Genomic DNA, 14,914 nt, shown 5'->3' with positions numbered 1-14,914 from the left:
TAAATATAAAAGCTTCACTTTTTCTGATTATAAAGGTAGAACATAGAATATTCAAACAATACTTTAAGGCAGAGGTCCCCAACTTTTTTGGCACCAGGGACCGGTTTCATGGAAGACAGTTTTTCCACAGAATGGGGGCGTTGAGGGGGTATGGTTCAGGCAGTAATGTGAGCGATAGGAAGCTATGGGGAGCAACAGATGAAGCTTTGCTAGCTCCCCTGCTGCTTACCTCCTGCTGTGCAGCCTGGTTTCTAACAGGCTGCGGACTGGTACTGGTCCATGGCCTGGGGGTTAGGGACCCCTGCTTTAAAGTATAGAGACAGGGACTTCCCTGGTGGTCCAGTGGTAAAGAATCCGCCTTACAATGCAGGGGACATGGGTTTGATCCCTGGTCAGGGAACTGATCCCACATGCCATGGGGCAAATAAACCTGTGTGCTACAACTGCTGAGCTCATGTGCCTCAACTAGAGAACCTGCATGCTGCAAACTACAGAGCCCAGGTGCCTTGGAGCCTGCGCGCCACAACTAGAGAAGAGAAAACCCACCGCCACAGCTAGAGAGAAGCCTGGGCACCACAACAAAAGATCCCGCATGCCTCAATGAAGATCCCATGTGCCGTAGCTAAGACCCGATGAAGCCAAAAATAAATAAAATAAATAAATATTAAACAAATCTTTAAAAAAAATAAAGTATAGAGACACAGGTAAAAGCACCCGAAATTCTACCACCAAAGGCAGATGCAGTTAACTTTGCAATGATTTTCTAACATCTTTCACTCACCATCCTTCCTCCCTCTCTCTCCCTCTATCTCCCTTGCTTCCTACATGTATACACATGCATGCACACGTGTGCATATACTCATACATATATATCCTTTTATATAAATAGGATCCTATTTCATATGCTTTTGTAGCCTATTTTCTTAGACAGTGTGTTAGGGTCATGTTTCCATGTCAGTGCACATAGATACAGACACCATCATCCTTTATGACTATGAGCTATTTCATCGTGTTGATGAGTTATGCTTTGTTTAACTACTTTACTATTCACAGATATTTGAGGTGTTTTGATGTTTTCAGCCAGGGATGCTGCTAAACTTCCTACAATGCATAGGACACCTCCCCCTGCTCCCCAGCAAAGAATTATCTGGCCTAAAATGTCAGCAGTGACAGAGAAAACCTGCTGTATACCTTCTCCAGTGTTGGGTGTTGGCAATTTTTACTCCCCTGTGTCTGCTCAAACACCAGGTGTTGTTTTTCAGGCAAAAAGTAGTAGCTCTTTTAGTTTGCATTATGTTGATCACTAGCGAAGTTAAGCATCTTTTCCTATACTTATTAGTCATTAGCTTCTTTTGTGAATTTTCTGTTCGTGTCTGTGGTCCATTTTTAAAATTAGGTGTTCACCTTTTACTTAATAATTTCCAGGAGTAATTTGAATATTGGAGCTATTAGCCTTTTTTGTTTGTTTATGGTGTCTCTTTTTAAAGGGAAATTTAAGAATTTTTATGTGGTCAAATTTACCAATATTTTCTTTCTGAAGAGGGCTAAGTTAGTGAATTATCCAAAATAACTTATTAAAGGTAGTCTATGTAGAATGTAATCCAGTGGCATATACTGTAGTTCAATGGTAAACGTTCTGTGGACACATCACAACAGACGGTTTTGAGTTAGATATCCTTCCTTAATGTGTCCATAAGTGTTATGCTCCCACTGAGTCCTCCCTTAACCCTCTGCTAGTCACCGTAAAGGATATGGAAGAACAATATTAGGCAGGGTTTCCTCCCTTACTGAGCTGCAGTTAGGTATTTGAGATATTACTGGTATGTGAAACAGAATTCACGTTAAGTGCTGAATAGGAGTTCAGTGGACAGAGGGGGCGGTGAAGGTTTCCTAGAGTTTATGAAGAATAACCCAGTCTTGAAGAATGTGACTAGGCAAAAGAGAATGTTTCCAGTACCAGGCATGATTGTGGGACAGGCAGTTAGGAGACCTGGGTTCTTGTTTCTGATTTGTTACTAATCAGTTTGTGACTTAGGCAAGTCTCAGTCTTTTTTTTTTTTGAGGTATGTGGGCCTCTCACTGTTGTGGCCTCTCCCGTTGCGGAGCACAGGCTCCGGACGCGCAGGCTCAATGGCTATGGCTCACGGGCCCAGCCTCTCCGCAGCACGTGGGATCTTCCCTGACCGGGGCACCAACCCGTGTCCCCTGCATCGGCAGGTGCACTCTCAACCACTGCGCCACCAGGGAAGCCCAGGCCTCAGTCTTTATCAATGAAATAAGGAGATAGCAGTAGGCTATTTCCTAAGAGCATTTTCATTGTTAAAGTATTATGGTTTTACTGTGAAAAGAGAATTTTTAGAATGAATTTGTTCAGCATTTATTGAAAGCCTTCTTCATTCTGAGTAGCACGTTAAGTGCTGTGGGGATGCAAGGGTAGGTAAGACATGGGCCTTTCAGAAATTTACAGTCTTATGGGAGAGAGAAAATCACGTGTGGTAGTGTAAGATAAGAAATACAGAGTGCTTGGGAAATGCAGAGTGGGGAAGGCCATCTTGATTTTGGGAGGTGGAGGCTTCAGAAAGGGATGGCAGTTATGTTAGGTAGAAATGGAGGTGTAGGGGTGATTAGAGCAGAGGCCTGGATGGGTCAGGGGAGTGATACAGGGTTTGTTTGGGATGCTGTGAGTAAGCTTGTTTGACTAGATTTGTACAGTTGGTGCAGAGGGGTGGGAAAAAATAAGGCTACAAATGTAAAGTGGGGATGGCTTGCCAAGTGACTTAAATACGGAGCTCAGATACTTCTTTGGTTTTTACTTCTGTAGGCTTTTGATGACTTTCAGACAAGGTGTTAATGTGAGGTCAGCAGCCCTTGAAGATTAATTTGGTAAATGTCTAGGATGGTGATTGATTGCATTCAGGGACTGAGTCAGAGATGACTGAGATTTCTGAGGCTGAGTGTGATAAACATAATTTAAGAGAAAGCAAGCAGGCCTTAAGCAGTGACAAGCAGGAAGAAAAGATATTGTCGGGAAAGGGAAAATGAGTCCTTGTGGTAAGGGGCGGGACTTCTATTAAGACAATACTCTTAAGGCGGGGCATAGCTCTGGTAGGAAGTTGGTCATTCTGTTAGGAAGAGTTTTCTGGTAATTCGCCCTGAGCTTGAAATTTTATAAATCAGACAGGAATTTTCACATTTAAAAAAAAAGGTTGCCCATTATGAATTATAGTTCTGTAATTGTGTCAGTTAAGATAAGCTTGTCGGAATAGAGATCCCTACCCCCCTTTTTTTCAGTGTTGAATTTTGCCCATTACGCACATCCTGTAAAGGGAAACAGTCTGTGACTAGGGGGCTCATTTCAGAGAACCTTTGTAATCTCTACATCTTTGGGAGGGAGGAGGGTAAGCATTAGGCACTCATGTGTTAAAATACTGTTTAGTCATTCATCATCCCTGATATCTTTTCAGGATAGTTGGAGCAAAATGCTTAAAAAGGGTAAATGGCAAACCGCTGAAAAGGAACAGACCACACCAGCAGTTAATTAGTCATCTCTCTGTCAGCGGAGGCCCTGCAGAGGCATTAGCAGACAGCTATGAAGGAACTGGAGAGATGAGGGTCTGGCATGGATATGGATCTTTTATTGTAGTAACAATAGTTTATTCTTCAAATCGGGGCCTGAGAGCAAAGTTGCTTAGCAATTATGTGGGCGTTGAAAGAATGGCCTTTGGAGGAGCAGGCATTTGAAGTAGGATAAATTCAACTTTCTCAAGAAACTTGCAAACACTGATTAGAGTGATTGAGGGGCAGTCCTTTTACAAATCAAGAACTTGTAGTCCTATTTCCTCTTGATTGCTTTTGTCCTCATCTGTTTTCCAGCTTCCGCATGGGGAGAGGAGGCTAGTACCTCTTGGAACAGTTTCCCCCAAAGGCGGGTGCTGAGAGATGAGGGCTTCCAGAGAGACAGTGGTCCCAGATTTCTAGACGGATGTGTTCTTCACCACTGGATTTAAGTTGGCTCCACTGAATAGCTCCAGCCATGTTGCTGGGTGCTGGAGAACTGACCGGGTAGGCACCTTAGCAATAACGTGCATGCATGGCCACAGCATTCATGTCACTTTTGTATAGGCAGGGCTCTCTTTTTTTCCAGGAGGAGAGGGAATGTGGCCGGGCAGGGAAAGGGCACCAAAGTATAAGGTTTGGGTTCTAGACCTAGTTTCACGGCACATAAAACTCTGTCATCTGGGGGACATCTCCTTATCTCTCACTCAGCCTCTTCATCTGTAAAGTAGCAATACCATCTACTTTCCAGGGGTGAGACTAAAACCAACTAATGGATGATGTGAGTCTACTCTAAAAAGCATAAACTGCTGTTTAAGCTTATGGAGATTTTACTTCTTATTATTAGTTTATATTCTGGCCTTCAAGAATTTGTTTTTTTAAATACATTTTACTTTTTACTTAAAAAAAACGAGATATTGTCTAGGCTTTAAAAAAATTACTGATAAAAATTTTTTTAAAGTTTAAAAGATGGCACATTTTTTTTCTTTTAGTTACAAAACTTTTCCAGTTATCTATTATTCAGTTTGTTATTTTGTTTGAAGAAGACTTCCCAGTTCTAGGCCTTACTAACAATGAAAAAAGCCGAATTTCTGATCTAAATTATAGTTCTTTCTGTTGAGTTCATGAAATGAGTTTGGGTTGATAGTTAAGGATTGAGCTTTTAAAAACATTATTTTTAGAGACAAGTCACCAACTCTTCCTTTTGCAGTGAGGATACTGAGACTAAGCGAGTAAGTAGCAAAATATTCTAATATTTAAAAGGGTAAATGGCAAACCACTGTACAGGAACAGACCACATGAATAGGGCTGGTACTCAGGTCTCCTCCTCCAGGGTCCTTTAATATAATCTGCCTCCCTCACAGTTTGCTTAACTAAATGAAGGTGGTTGAGAAAGTTATCACTGGATTTAGTTATCCCTGTATTTAATTGTCCAAGGCTGAAGTCTAGAGTTTAAATCTAAATCTTCAATGGGATCACTGGTTGAACTAAAGCAGCTCTGCAAAGATGTTGTTGACTTTAGAAAACTGGAAACATAATGTTCCTTGTTACTGGAGAGCGTTGGACCAGCAATTACAAAACCTGACTTCTAGTCTCAGTTATCCTAAGTAACCTAGTCAAGAAAAACAAATTTAATCTCTTTGAGCCAGTACTCACCATCTGTAAGATGAGAAGGATGACAATATGGTATCTAAGGCCCCTGCCAGGGCTTTAGTTGGAGGATCTGTGAAACCCAAAGGCAAAGAAAGGGATGGGTGTGAGAGAGAGTGGTGTCTGCTTTTTGTACCCTGAGGATTTTGCATTAATCAGTTACTTTTCTCATGTTATTTCTCTATTGGAAAGCTTTCCAATTGCCCTTTTCCTATCCAAAAGCTCTTTTTATTTTAAGGCCTAGGTTACATTTCACTTAGTCTGTGAAGTCATTGTAGCACACACTATTCTTTCTGAGCTCATTTATTGCCCTTACATCTTATTCATCCATTAGTCATGGTACATTGCTGTGGAATATGTCTTCCTTTTATACCTAATCTCTAGGGAGTAAGTTAGTGTAGAAGAAAAAGTGTAGAGTTCGAAGATAAGTAGATTTAGCTGTATGGGCTTAAGCTGGCCATTAAGAAAAGTGCGCGCGCGTGTATGTATGTGTGTGTGTGTGTATGTGCGTGTGTGTGTATATATATATGTGTGTGTATATATGTCTGTGTGTGTATTGTGTGTGTGTACGTGTATGTGTGTGTGTATATATACGTGTGTGTGTGTGTGTTTAATTTTTAAAATAGTTTTTATGTTTTTTGAATAGGGAAAATTTTTTCCTAAACTTAATGAAAAGGGAGATACAGTAAGAAATCTTCTTTTGCTCCTGGTCTGCAGTCATACCAGTTTTCTCCCCATGGTTACTCGTTTCTTATATATCCTTCTAGAGTATCTTATTTTTTCTTCCTTTTACTTTTACATAAAAGATAACACACTATATGTAGTCTTAGGTACATTGCTTTTTTCACTTAAGTTATCTTGTAGATCTTTACGTATCACTACTCAGTGAGTTCCTCACTGTTCTTAATGTTCTATGAACGTACCATAGGTTAACCTGTGGTTGGGAATTTTAACTTGAGTAAAGTCCCAAATAATTTAAAAATTTGAATGACCGTTGAGCCTTATATGAGGAGTATGCTCTTTATTTCTCTATATTTCCATGGTATGTTGCAGTTTTTAAGCTCCTTGCATTCCTGAAGTTGATCCTCACAAAACCTTTTTGGAGGTAGATAATTACTCTGTAGGTTTTACTAGGTAAATAGAGAAAGGAAACGTCTATTTAGGATTTTGCTGACTGTGGTGCAAGATTCAGTAAAAGCTCCACCGTGCCCTTTTCATGTGCTTTACTACTGGCAAATAGAAGTTTTACTTGAGAAAAACAGCCTGCTTTGTAGGGGCTGATAGAAGTCTTCATTACTTCATTTATAACCATTTGTGAGTTTACTTCCTTTACTTTACTTACTTCCTTAAAACCAGTAGAGCATGTAGAAAAGGATCTCCACATAAATGAAGCTTTGAGAAACAAAACAAATGTAGAAAGAAGATATGCAAATTTTTTTTATAGGTTAATTTTTTTAATCTTAAAAAATTCTAACGAAATATGTGTGTGCAAAAACAGTAACTTGCTTTATGGAATTGAAAGTATTCATTGAGATGAATTTGGCTCCTTAAGCGATTAAATGGGTAGGGCTGAGACAAATAGGGAAGATTTTAACCTGGGATTTAACATCTAATAAGATTCTGTGTTAGAGGCAGCATGGCCTTAGCTCTGTAATTTGACCTGTTTAGAATGCACAAATGGAATGGAAGGGATTTAAGTTTTATATTTAGATTTTCATTTAATAAGAAAAAGAGTAGTACTGAAAGAGCCCTGACTGCTAACTCAGCTACCTGAATGTTAAAGTGTGCACTTCGATTATTGCAAGACCAGGATGCAGATTTTTTTTTTTTTTTTTTGCGGTACGTGGGCCTCTCACTGTTGTGGCCTCTCCCGTTGTGGAGCACAGGCTCCGGACGCGCAGGCTCAGCGGCCATGGCTCACGGGCCTAGCCGCTCTGCGGCATGTGGGATCCTTCCGGACTGGGTCATGAACCCATGTCCCCTGCATCGGCAGGCGGACTCTCAACCACTGCGCCACCAGGGAAGCCCCAGGATGCAGATTTTTGACAGAATATTTTCAAGCATTTTGGTGACTCCTGAGATTTTTTTGCTATTGATTTTTCATGTATTTCTAAATCGGGCCCTTGATTTCTTTCTCTTTTTATATTTATACTCTTTTATACTCATCCTGAAAACTTAGCCTAGCATCACAGAATTTTAGAGATGTTTGGATGCTTAGAGATTACTAATTAATATCTGGTATATTTGTATATTAACTTGGCCCTTTATATTGAACAAAGGAGAGAACTGAAGCCCAGAGAGGTTTGTGGCTGGGCCCAGGTCAGCCACCGTGTCCAGAACCCCCAGCTGCAGCTGTTCAGAGCCAGGTTCTTTCTCTTACAGCTCTACTTGATGGACTGCTCTACTTAGGAGAAGTTTAATTTTAAACACATTCTCTCGCTCTTTCCCCCCTTTTTCTTTCTAATGTGGGCCAATTAATAAAAGACTACAAGGAGTCTGGTAGCCACAGATCTTGCATGGAGCCTGGCTCATTGGAGGGCATGTAAGAGAGACTTGTTTGAAGTGGACCAGAGCTGGGGAGGCAATGAGACACTATGGGTAACAGGTGGGGAGCTGGCAGCCGGCAATTTATTCTTCATCTTTCTCTCCCCAGGACAGGGAGCAGCCAGTTGTGTTCGGACAGTGAAGGTGCCGTGTGCTGGTTAGTGGATGCCTCTAAACTACCCTTTTTCTCCCTTAGGTCCTTTCCCATAACCTGTGCACAGTGCTGAAGGTTCCACATGACCCTGTTGCCCTTGAAGAGCACTTCCGGGATGATGATGAGGGGCCTGTCTCCAATCAGGGCTACATGCCATATTTAAACAAGTTCATTCTGGAAAAGGTATGACTCCAATCTCTTCCTTCTTACAGCATTGTTCAGATTGCACATTTCAGGTGGGCCCTATAGCCCCTTGTTGGTGAGTTCACTAAGGAGTTTAGGTGTGAAGCATCACGAGATAAATCAGAAAGGAAAGAAAGAATGAGACTGACAGTACTCCTATTTCTCTCTCTTCTCCAGTGTCTTCTAAAACTTCGTTCGATATTTTTATGACTTGGCTCTTTTTGGAAATTAAGTATTCTGTATTAATCTGTACCTGTCTTCTCTTAGGGAGCTGTTTTTTCTTTTTAAATTCTGGTTCCACATGTACTGGCAATGATTGTTAAAGCATGGATATGATGGGGTAAAATGTAATGTTAATTATCTTTATAGATATCATACAGCAAAACTTTCATCCTAGACTTTTTCGGGTGCCACTTGGATGTTTCCTCTGGGATATGTTATGAGTAAAGATGCTGTAAAAAATGATTATGCGGGCTCCCCTGGTGGCACAGTGGTTGAGAGTCCGCCTGCTGATGCAGGGGACACAGGTTCGTGCCCCAGTCCAGGAAGATCCCACATGCCACGGAGCGGCTGGGCCCATGAGCCATGGCTGCTGAGCCTGCACGTCCGGAGCCTGTGCTCCGCAAGGGGAGAGGCCACAACAGTGAGAGGCCCGCATACTGAAAAAAAAAAAAAAAAAGATTATGTGTTTGGAAGCCATATTGGTATTTTCTGCTGGGTTTGGTTTCTCCCTTGGTTTGGATAATTAAAAATTGACACAGTAAAGTTTTGACTTTAATGTTCTTTTATTTTTTTTTTAAGAAAATAATCTAAATTGATGGCACATTTAATTAAAAACATTGGTGATTAAAAAATTACAAAAAGTAGCTTTGTTATTAAATAGTCAATTAATACAAATATATGAAATAAAAAGTAAAACCTCTTTACCCTTTTTAGTCTGACTCTGTAGGAGTAACCACTTTTAACTGTTTGATGAATATCTTTGCTGACCTTTTTATAGACATGCAAATACACACTTATGCAATACATGGTATTTTGTTTCTATACCAATAGGATTATGCTACATATAGTTCAACTTACTTTTTTAACTGAACAATATATTAGTGTCATCATTCCATATCATGTACATTTAGTTTAGGTATGAAAGTAATCATATGCACATGAAGGGTTGGGAATTACTGCTTTTGCTTATTTATAACACCAAGCTTGAAATTTTTGGATATATGTCAAAAATGTCTTTTAAAAAGTGACAGTGATAATACTTTTAAATTAAAAATAAAACACATTAAAAAGCCTGTTTTCCAATCACCTAAATACCATAACTATTGACATATATTTTTCTCTTGACTGTTTTGGGATTTTTATAGCTACTTATATTTATAAATTCTTTTTATAGTTAAGTGTCTTTTTTATTAAAGCAAAGTACAGTAATTAAAATTTACAATAATAATTTAAGTTACTGGTATGGAGAATGCCAAAATGTTGGTCAGCATTCTTTTTAAAAATCACATTATATGTTTTAGAAATTTTGCAGCAAAGATTGTCCAAATTGCAGTGTATCCACCTAGGTAGTATTCTTTGTAGCTGTATCTGTTATTCCATATCAGCCTCATAATACAATTTTTTGCTCTTTATTTGTGTGTGTATGTTTTATACATATACTTGGTCATGCTTTAATTAGAAACAACTGCAGAGGGAGAAACCACACCATAATGAAATGAAAGACTTGATCAGACTCACAAAAGCCACATATTGTGTGGTCCAATTTATGTGAAATGTCCAAAATAGGCAAACACATAGAGATATAGAATAGATTAGTGGTTGCCAGAGGCTGAGGGGAAGTGGGAATGGTGAGTGACTACTGATGGGTTTGGGATTTCTTTTTGGGGTGATGAAAATGTTCTAGAGTTACATAGTGATGATGGTTGCAAAACCTTGTGAATATACTAAAAACTACTAAAATGCATACTTTAAGGGTGAATTTTATGGAATGTGAATTATATCATGATAAAAAAGATTCAAACAAATTATACAGAAACTGATGTGTGAGGTTTCAAAACCTCACAGTGTGATGCTGTACTATTTTCTAAAGCTTTTTTGGGCTTTCTGTTTATTAATCAGGTAGCTCATTTGTGTTTATAGTTGTATTATAAGTAAAAATGTCTTTTTTGGTGAAGAAATTCTTTTTATTTAGAAAAAATTCCCCCAGCTTTATTGAGATATTATTGATACCTAATATATGTAAATTGAAGGTGTACAACGTGATGATTTTTTTAATCTAACTTTTTAAAAAATTTTATTTATTTTTGTCTGTGTTGAGTCTTTGTTGTGGTGCATGGGCTTCTCTTGGCGGTGGCTTCTCTTGTTGCGGAGCACGGGTTCTAAGTGTGCGGGCCTCAGTAGTTGTGGCTCTCGGGCTCTAGAGCGCAGGCTCGGTAGTTTTGGTGCATGGACTTAGTTGCTCCGTGGCATGTGGGATCTTCCTGGACCAGGGCTCAAACCCATGTCCCCTGCATTGGCAGGCGGAGTCTTAACCACTGCACCACTAGGGAAGTCCCCCAACGTGATGATTTGATACATATATATATTGCGAAATGATTACCACGGTAAGGTTAATTGTGTTATCATTGCCTCCCATAGTTACCTTTTTTTTCCCTGTGGTTATAGCTTTTAAGATCTACTCTCTTAACAACATTCAGGTATATAGTCCTGTATTGTTAATTGTTGTCACAATGCTGTGCACTAGATCCCAGATCTTATTCATCTTAAAGCTGAAAGTTTGTACCCTTTGACCAGCATCTCGCCATTTCCCCTACCCCCCAGCTCCTGACAACCACCATTCTACTCTCTTATTTCTTTGAGTTCATTGTTTTAAATAGTCTGCATTATAACTGAGAACATATAGTATTTGTTTTTCTGTATCTTAAAGAAATTCTCTTAACCATGATTAGTTACAACAGCTTCAGAATCCTTGAGTTTACCGTTTGATATTTCTGCACTAATTTAAATAAAAGGCAAGAGGTTTTGAATACAACTATAGTGGTGAGAACATTTACACTCCATTAACAACCCCTAAGACAAGTGGTTAGGATATGGTACATGCCCAGATCCCACAGAAGGGGTTAAAATTAGATATATCCCTCTTTTATTCTCCCAATATCTATTTTAATCAAGTTTAGGCCCTATGAACTAGAAACAAGACAGTCAGTCTGCAATGGACCATCAAACCCAAAGGACTCCCTTTCTCTGTGCGTCTAGGACAAACAACGGCTAGTTCCTTAATTTTTTCCCCTAAAGTATGTGTTAGCACTCTGGCATCATGGACTTTAAATAAATAAAAAATAAAGACTTATTGTCTTCCCTACTTTTAAAATACAAAAATGTGTTTTAAACAGATACTATAACCTCATCATATTTTTACTTTTCAAAAATTTCAATTTATTTAAACAAAATCAAACCAAGTTCACATAGTAAGCATGTCTTATATTCAGCAAATGTTTGATGACCTGCTGTGTGCATGTGTTTAATCTTAAAAACTAAAGACAATAAGCAGAATTATGTCTGTTATTAAAATATATAGAACAGGGACTTCCCTGCTGGCACAGTGGTTAAGAATCTGCCTGCCAATGCAGGGGACACGGGTTTGAGCCCTGGTCTGGGAAGATCCCACATGCCATGGATCAACTAAGCCTGTGCACCACAACTACTGAGCCTGCGCTCTAGAGCCCAGGAGCCACGACTACTGAAGCCTGCGCGCCTGGAGCCCGTGCTCCACAGCAAGAGAAGCCACCACAATGAGAAGCCTGCGCACCGCAACGAAGAGTGGCCCCCGCTCATCACAACTAGAGAAAGCCTGCGCGCAGCAACGAAGACCCAACGCAGCCAAAAATAAATAAAATAAAATAAATAAATTTATATATATTAAAAAAATATATATATATACACATATATATAAATGAAACATACTGGGGGATTCTCAGAAATCTGGAAATTGCTTTGTTTTTCAGTGCTAGAATTTGTGTGGGCTGGACTAGTAGATAGAGAAACATGGTTGAATATCTGAAGTGCTGTACCCTGATACCACATTTTGTTCTCCTTGATGTAACTCTCTTTAAACATCTTGAATTTTAAAGTTTTAAAATGTTCTTTGTTTTAGTATTTAGGTATTTAAAAGTTTTGTAACTGGGGGAGAAAATACAGCAGTATTTAAAAAGTCCAAAATTAGCCACAAAATTTGGGGAAAAACTTTATTCACAGAGCAAGTGAGGATGTGATGAAACAGTGAGCCCTTGTTTATTATTGCTTAGCCACCTGGAGTGGAATTTTGCCTGGCCTTCAATCCAAATAAAGCAGGCAAGGTTTTTGTGGTGTGGGTTTAAATTGAGCAAAGATTCATGCCTTGTTTTGAAACTTGGTTGAAAAAAATGCCAATAGTGACTGAAGAATGTTAACATAAAAACTTAGAGATTGTCATCAGTTATGCAATGAAAATATGAAATGACTAAACATTTGCAAGATGTGCTTTCCTATATATGTGTGTGTGTGTGTGTGTGTGTGTGTGTGTGTGTGTGTGTGTGTGTAAAGTCTCATTTGATCTTCATGGTAATCCTGTGATGATTCACAACTGGAATTCTTATCCCCATTTAACTCGGGAGGAAATAGAGTGCATAAGGTTGCCTAGCTAAAAAGGGGTAGATAGATTTTGAACCTAAGCCATTTCACTTCTAGACCAGTGTCCTTTTAACTATATGTACTATTGAGGGATTAATTACTCCCTCCCAGAATTAATGTTTTCCAGTTACTGGTTATGTAAGGGCAGGGGTAGAATGGTTTAAAAGCCATTCTGATCATCTCAGACTATCTCAGCCTCCTTCTAGTTCTCTTAGGTTCTTTCTCAAGTGTTTTAAGGTGATTTTTTCTTCTTAATTAGTATCTGGTGTTCCTCAGTGTTCATTTTGGTCATTTCCCCCCCAGGTTATTTGAGAGGTTTTCTGCCTTTGCCTAAGAGAATTACTCAGAAGGGGTTGAGACCAAGAGATAAATTATAATGAAACTTGCTTTGCAAAAAGTAATTTTTCTATTTGGTTTCTATATTTGCTTCTTCAGAGAGAATAATTCCTGTTGTTCTTCACATTGATAGAATTTATTTTCAGCTTTCCTGAGGCTTCAGATGATTAACATGTGTGTTCTTGTAGCAAATATTTTGCCTCCACTGATTGTTAACTTTTTCTTTGCTTATTTGTTAAATTTCTTCTTTAGAAGAAACAGGATTAGAAGAATAGGATTCTGGGGACTTCCTGGGTGGCCCAGTGGTTAAGAATCCACCTGCCAATGCAGGGGACACGGGTTTGAGCCCTGGTCCGGGAAGATCCCACATGCCGCGGAGCAGCTAAGCCTGTGTGCCACAGCTACTGAGCCTGCGCTCTAGAGCCCGCGAGCCACAACTACTGAGCCTGCGCGCTTAGAACCCATGCTCCGCAGCAAGAGAAGCCACCACAATGAGAAGCCCGCACACCACAACAAACAGTAGCCCCCGCTCGCCACAACTAGAGAAAGCCTGCACAGAGCAATGAAGACCTGACGCAGCCATGCATACATACATACATACATACATAAATAAAAGAATAGGAGTCTGTGAACATCTAGGAAGAATTTTTTGTGAGCTTCCCCCCACCCCTCTTTTTTTTGGGCAAAAAAACCACTGCGCCTGGCTTATCTGATAGTGAGTAATTGAAGAAAGTGTTATATTGTTAACTTTTTACTATTGAGCCCTAGTAGACTACATAAAAAACTAGTTCTGCCTCAGCATGTTTATGAGGCAAACTAAGCCTTTCATGAGATTTAATAGCCTAATGGGCTTTTTGGTCCAAATCATGGTCAGTTATTTTCCCTGATTCTACACAATAAAGGTTGGTCTGGGCTATTTGATGATTAAAAACCAGTAATCCATTGGCAATAAGCCAAGTCCTAATTGGGGAATTTGCTGCTTTCTAACATAATCCTTTTTTTTGTTTTGTTTTTTTGGGAAACATACACACACACACACAAAAGAAAAACACACAAAGAGAAAAATTTTTGTTCAATATAATGTCCCTTTTCTAGAGTCTAGCAGTCTCTGCTTTCTGTTTTCCTAGGCTGGACATTTTTGCTTTCTTACCGGAGGCTTGCTCTTCCTGTGTTAGTTATAGTTCTATAAAATGAGTTTTCAAATTTCTTTTAGTGGAATGAATATGCCTTCGCATTCAAAATGTTGTCAAATGTATGCCTAACAAGTATCATTTAATAGGAAGGGGTACTGCTCTTAAGTTCCCCAAACCATGCTTTTGTACAGTTCTTTCTTATTGTCCTATAGCCTATGTTATTTTTTTCTTTCATTGTTGCTTGAAAGTTATATAGTATTAATTTGGTACAGTGGTCAAGTTGGACTCTACATTTTGATCAGATTTGTAAAGTTACACAGGACTAAAAACTTCGGAGTGATTAAAGAGGTTCCCTGCTGAGAATATGGGTGACTTTATGTCATTGAATACTTTGGCCAGCAATATAAATCTAAGAGTGATGTAGTTTAAAGAAATACTGTTTTCAAAAATAGCAGCTTCGGGGCTTCCCTGGTGGCGCAGTGGTTGGGAGTCCGCCTGCCGATGCAGGGGACATGGGTTCGTGCCCCGGTCTGGGAAGATCCCACGTGCCACGGAGCGGCTGGGCCCGTGAGCCATGGCCGCTGGGCCTGCGCGTCCGGAGCCTGTGCTCCACAGTGGGAGAGGCCGCAACAGTGAGAGGCCCGCGGACCAACGAAAAACAAAAAACAAAACAAAAAAAACCCAAAAC

General features: G+C 39.6%; 1 protein-coding gene across 2 annotated transcripts in view; it reads left to right on the top strand.

The window, feature by feature from the left end:
* The window catches only part of SWAP70 (switching B cell complex subunit SWAP70), a 90,092-nt gene that overhangs the window by 30,516 nt on the left and 44,662 nt on the right, over window positions 1-14,914 (top strand). For both annotated transcript variants that reach the window (XM_024757006.1, XM_024757005.1), the window contains exon 2: window positions 7,946-8,086. In XM_024757006.1, the coding sequence (XP_024612774.1) occupies window positions 8,054-8,086 (33 nt within the window). In that variant the 5' untranslated portion in view covers window positions 7,946-8,053. The remainder of the gene's footprint in view (window positions 1-7,945; window positions 8,087-14,914) is intronic.

The sequence above is a fragment of the Neophocaena asiaeorientalis genome, unplaced genomic scaffold (genome assembly GCF_003031525.2).
Source record: "Neophocaena asiaeorientalis asiaeorientalis breed wild unplaced genomic scaffold, Neophocaena_asiaeorientalis_V1.1 scaffold504, whole genome shotgun sequence".
Lineage (NCBI taxonomy): Eukaryota > Metazoa > Chordata > Mammalia > Artiodactyla > Phocoenidae > Neophocaena > Neophocaena asiaeorientalis.
The sequence above is the reverse complement of the archived record's forward strand: the minus strand, read 5'-3'. Positions and strand labels throughout refer to the sequence as shown.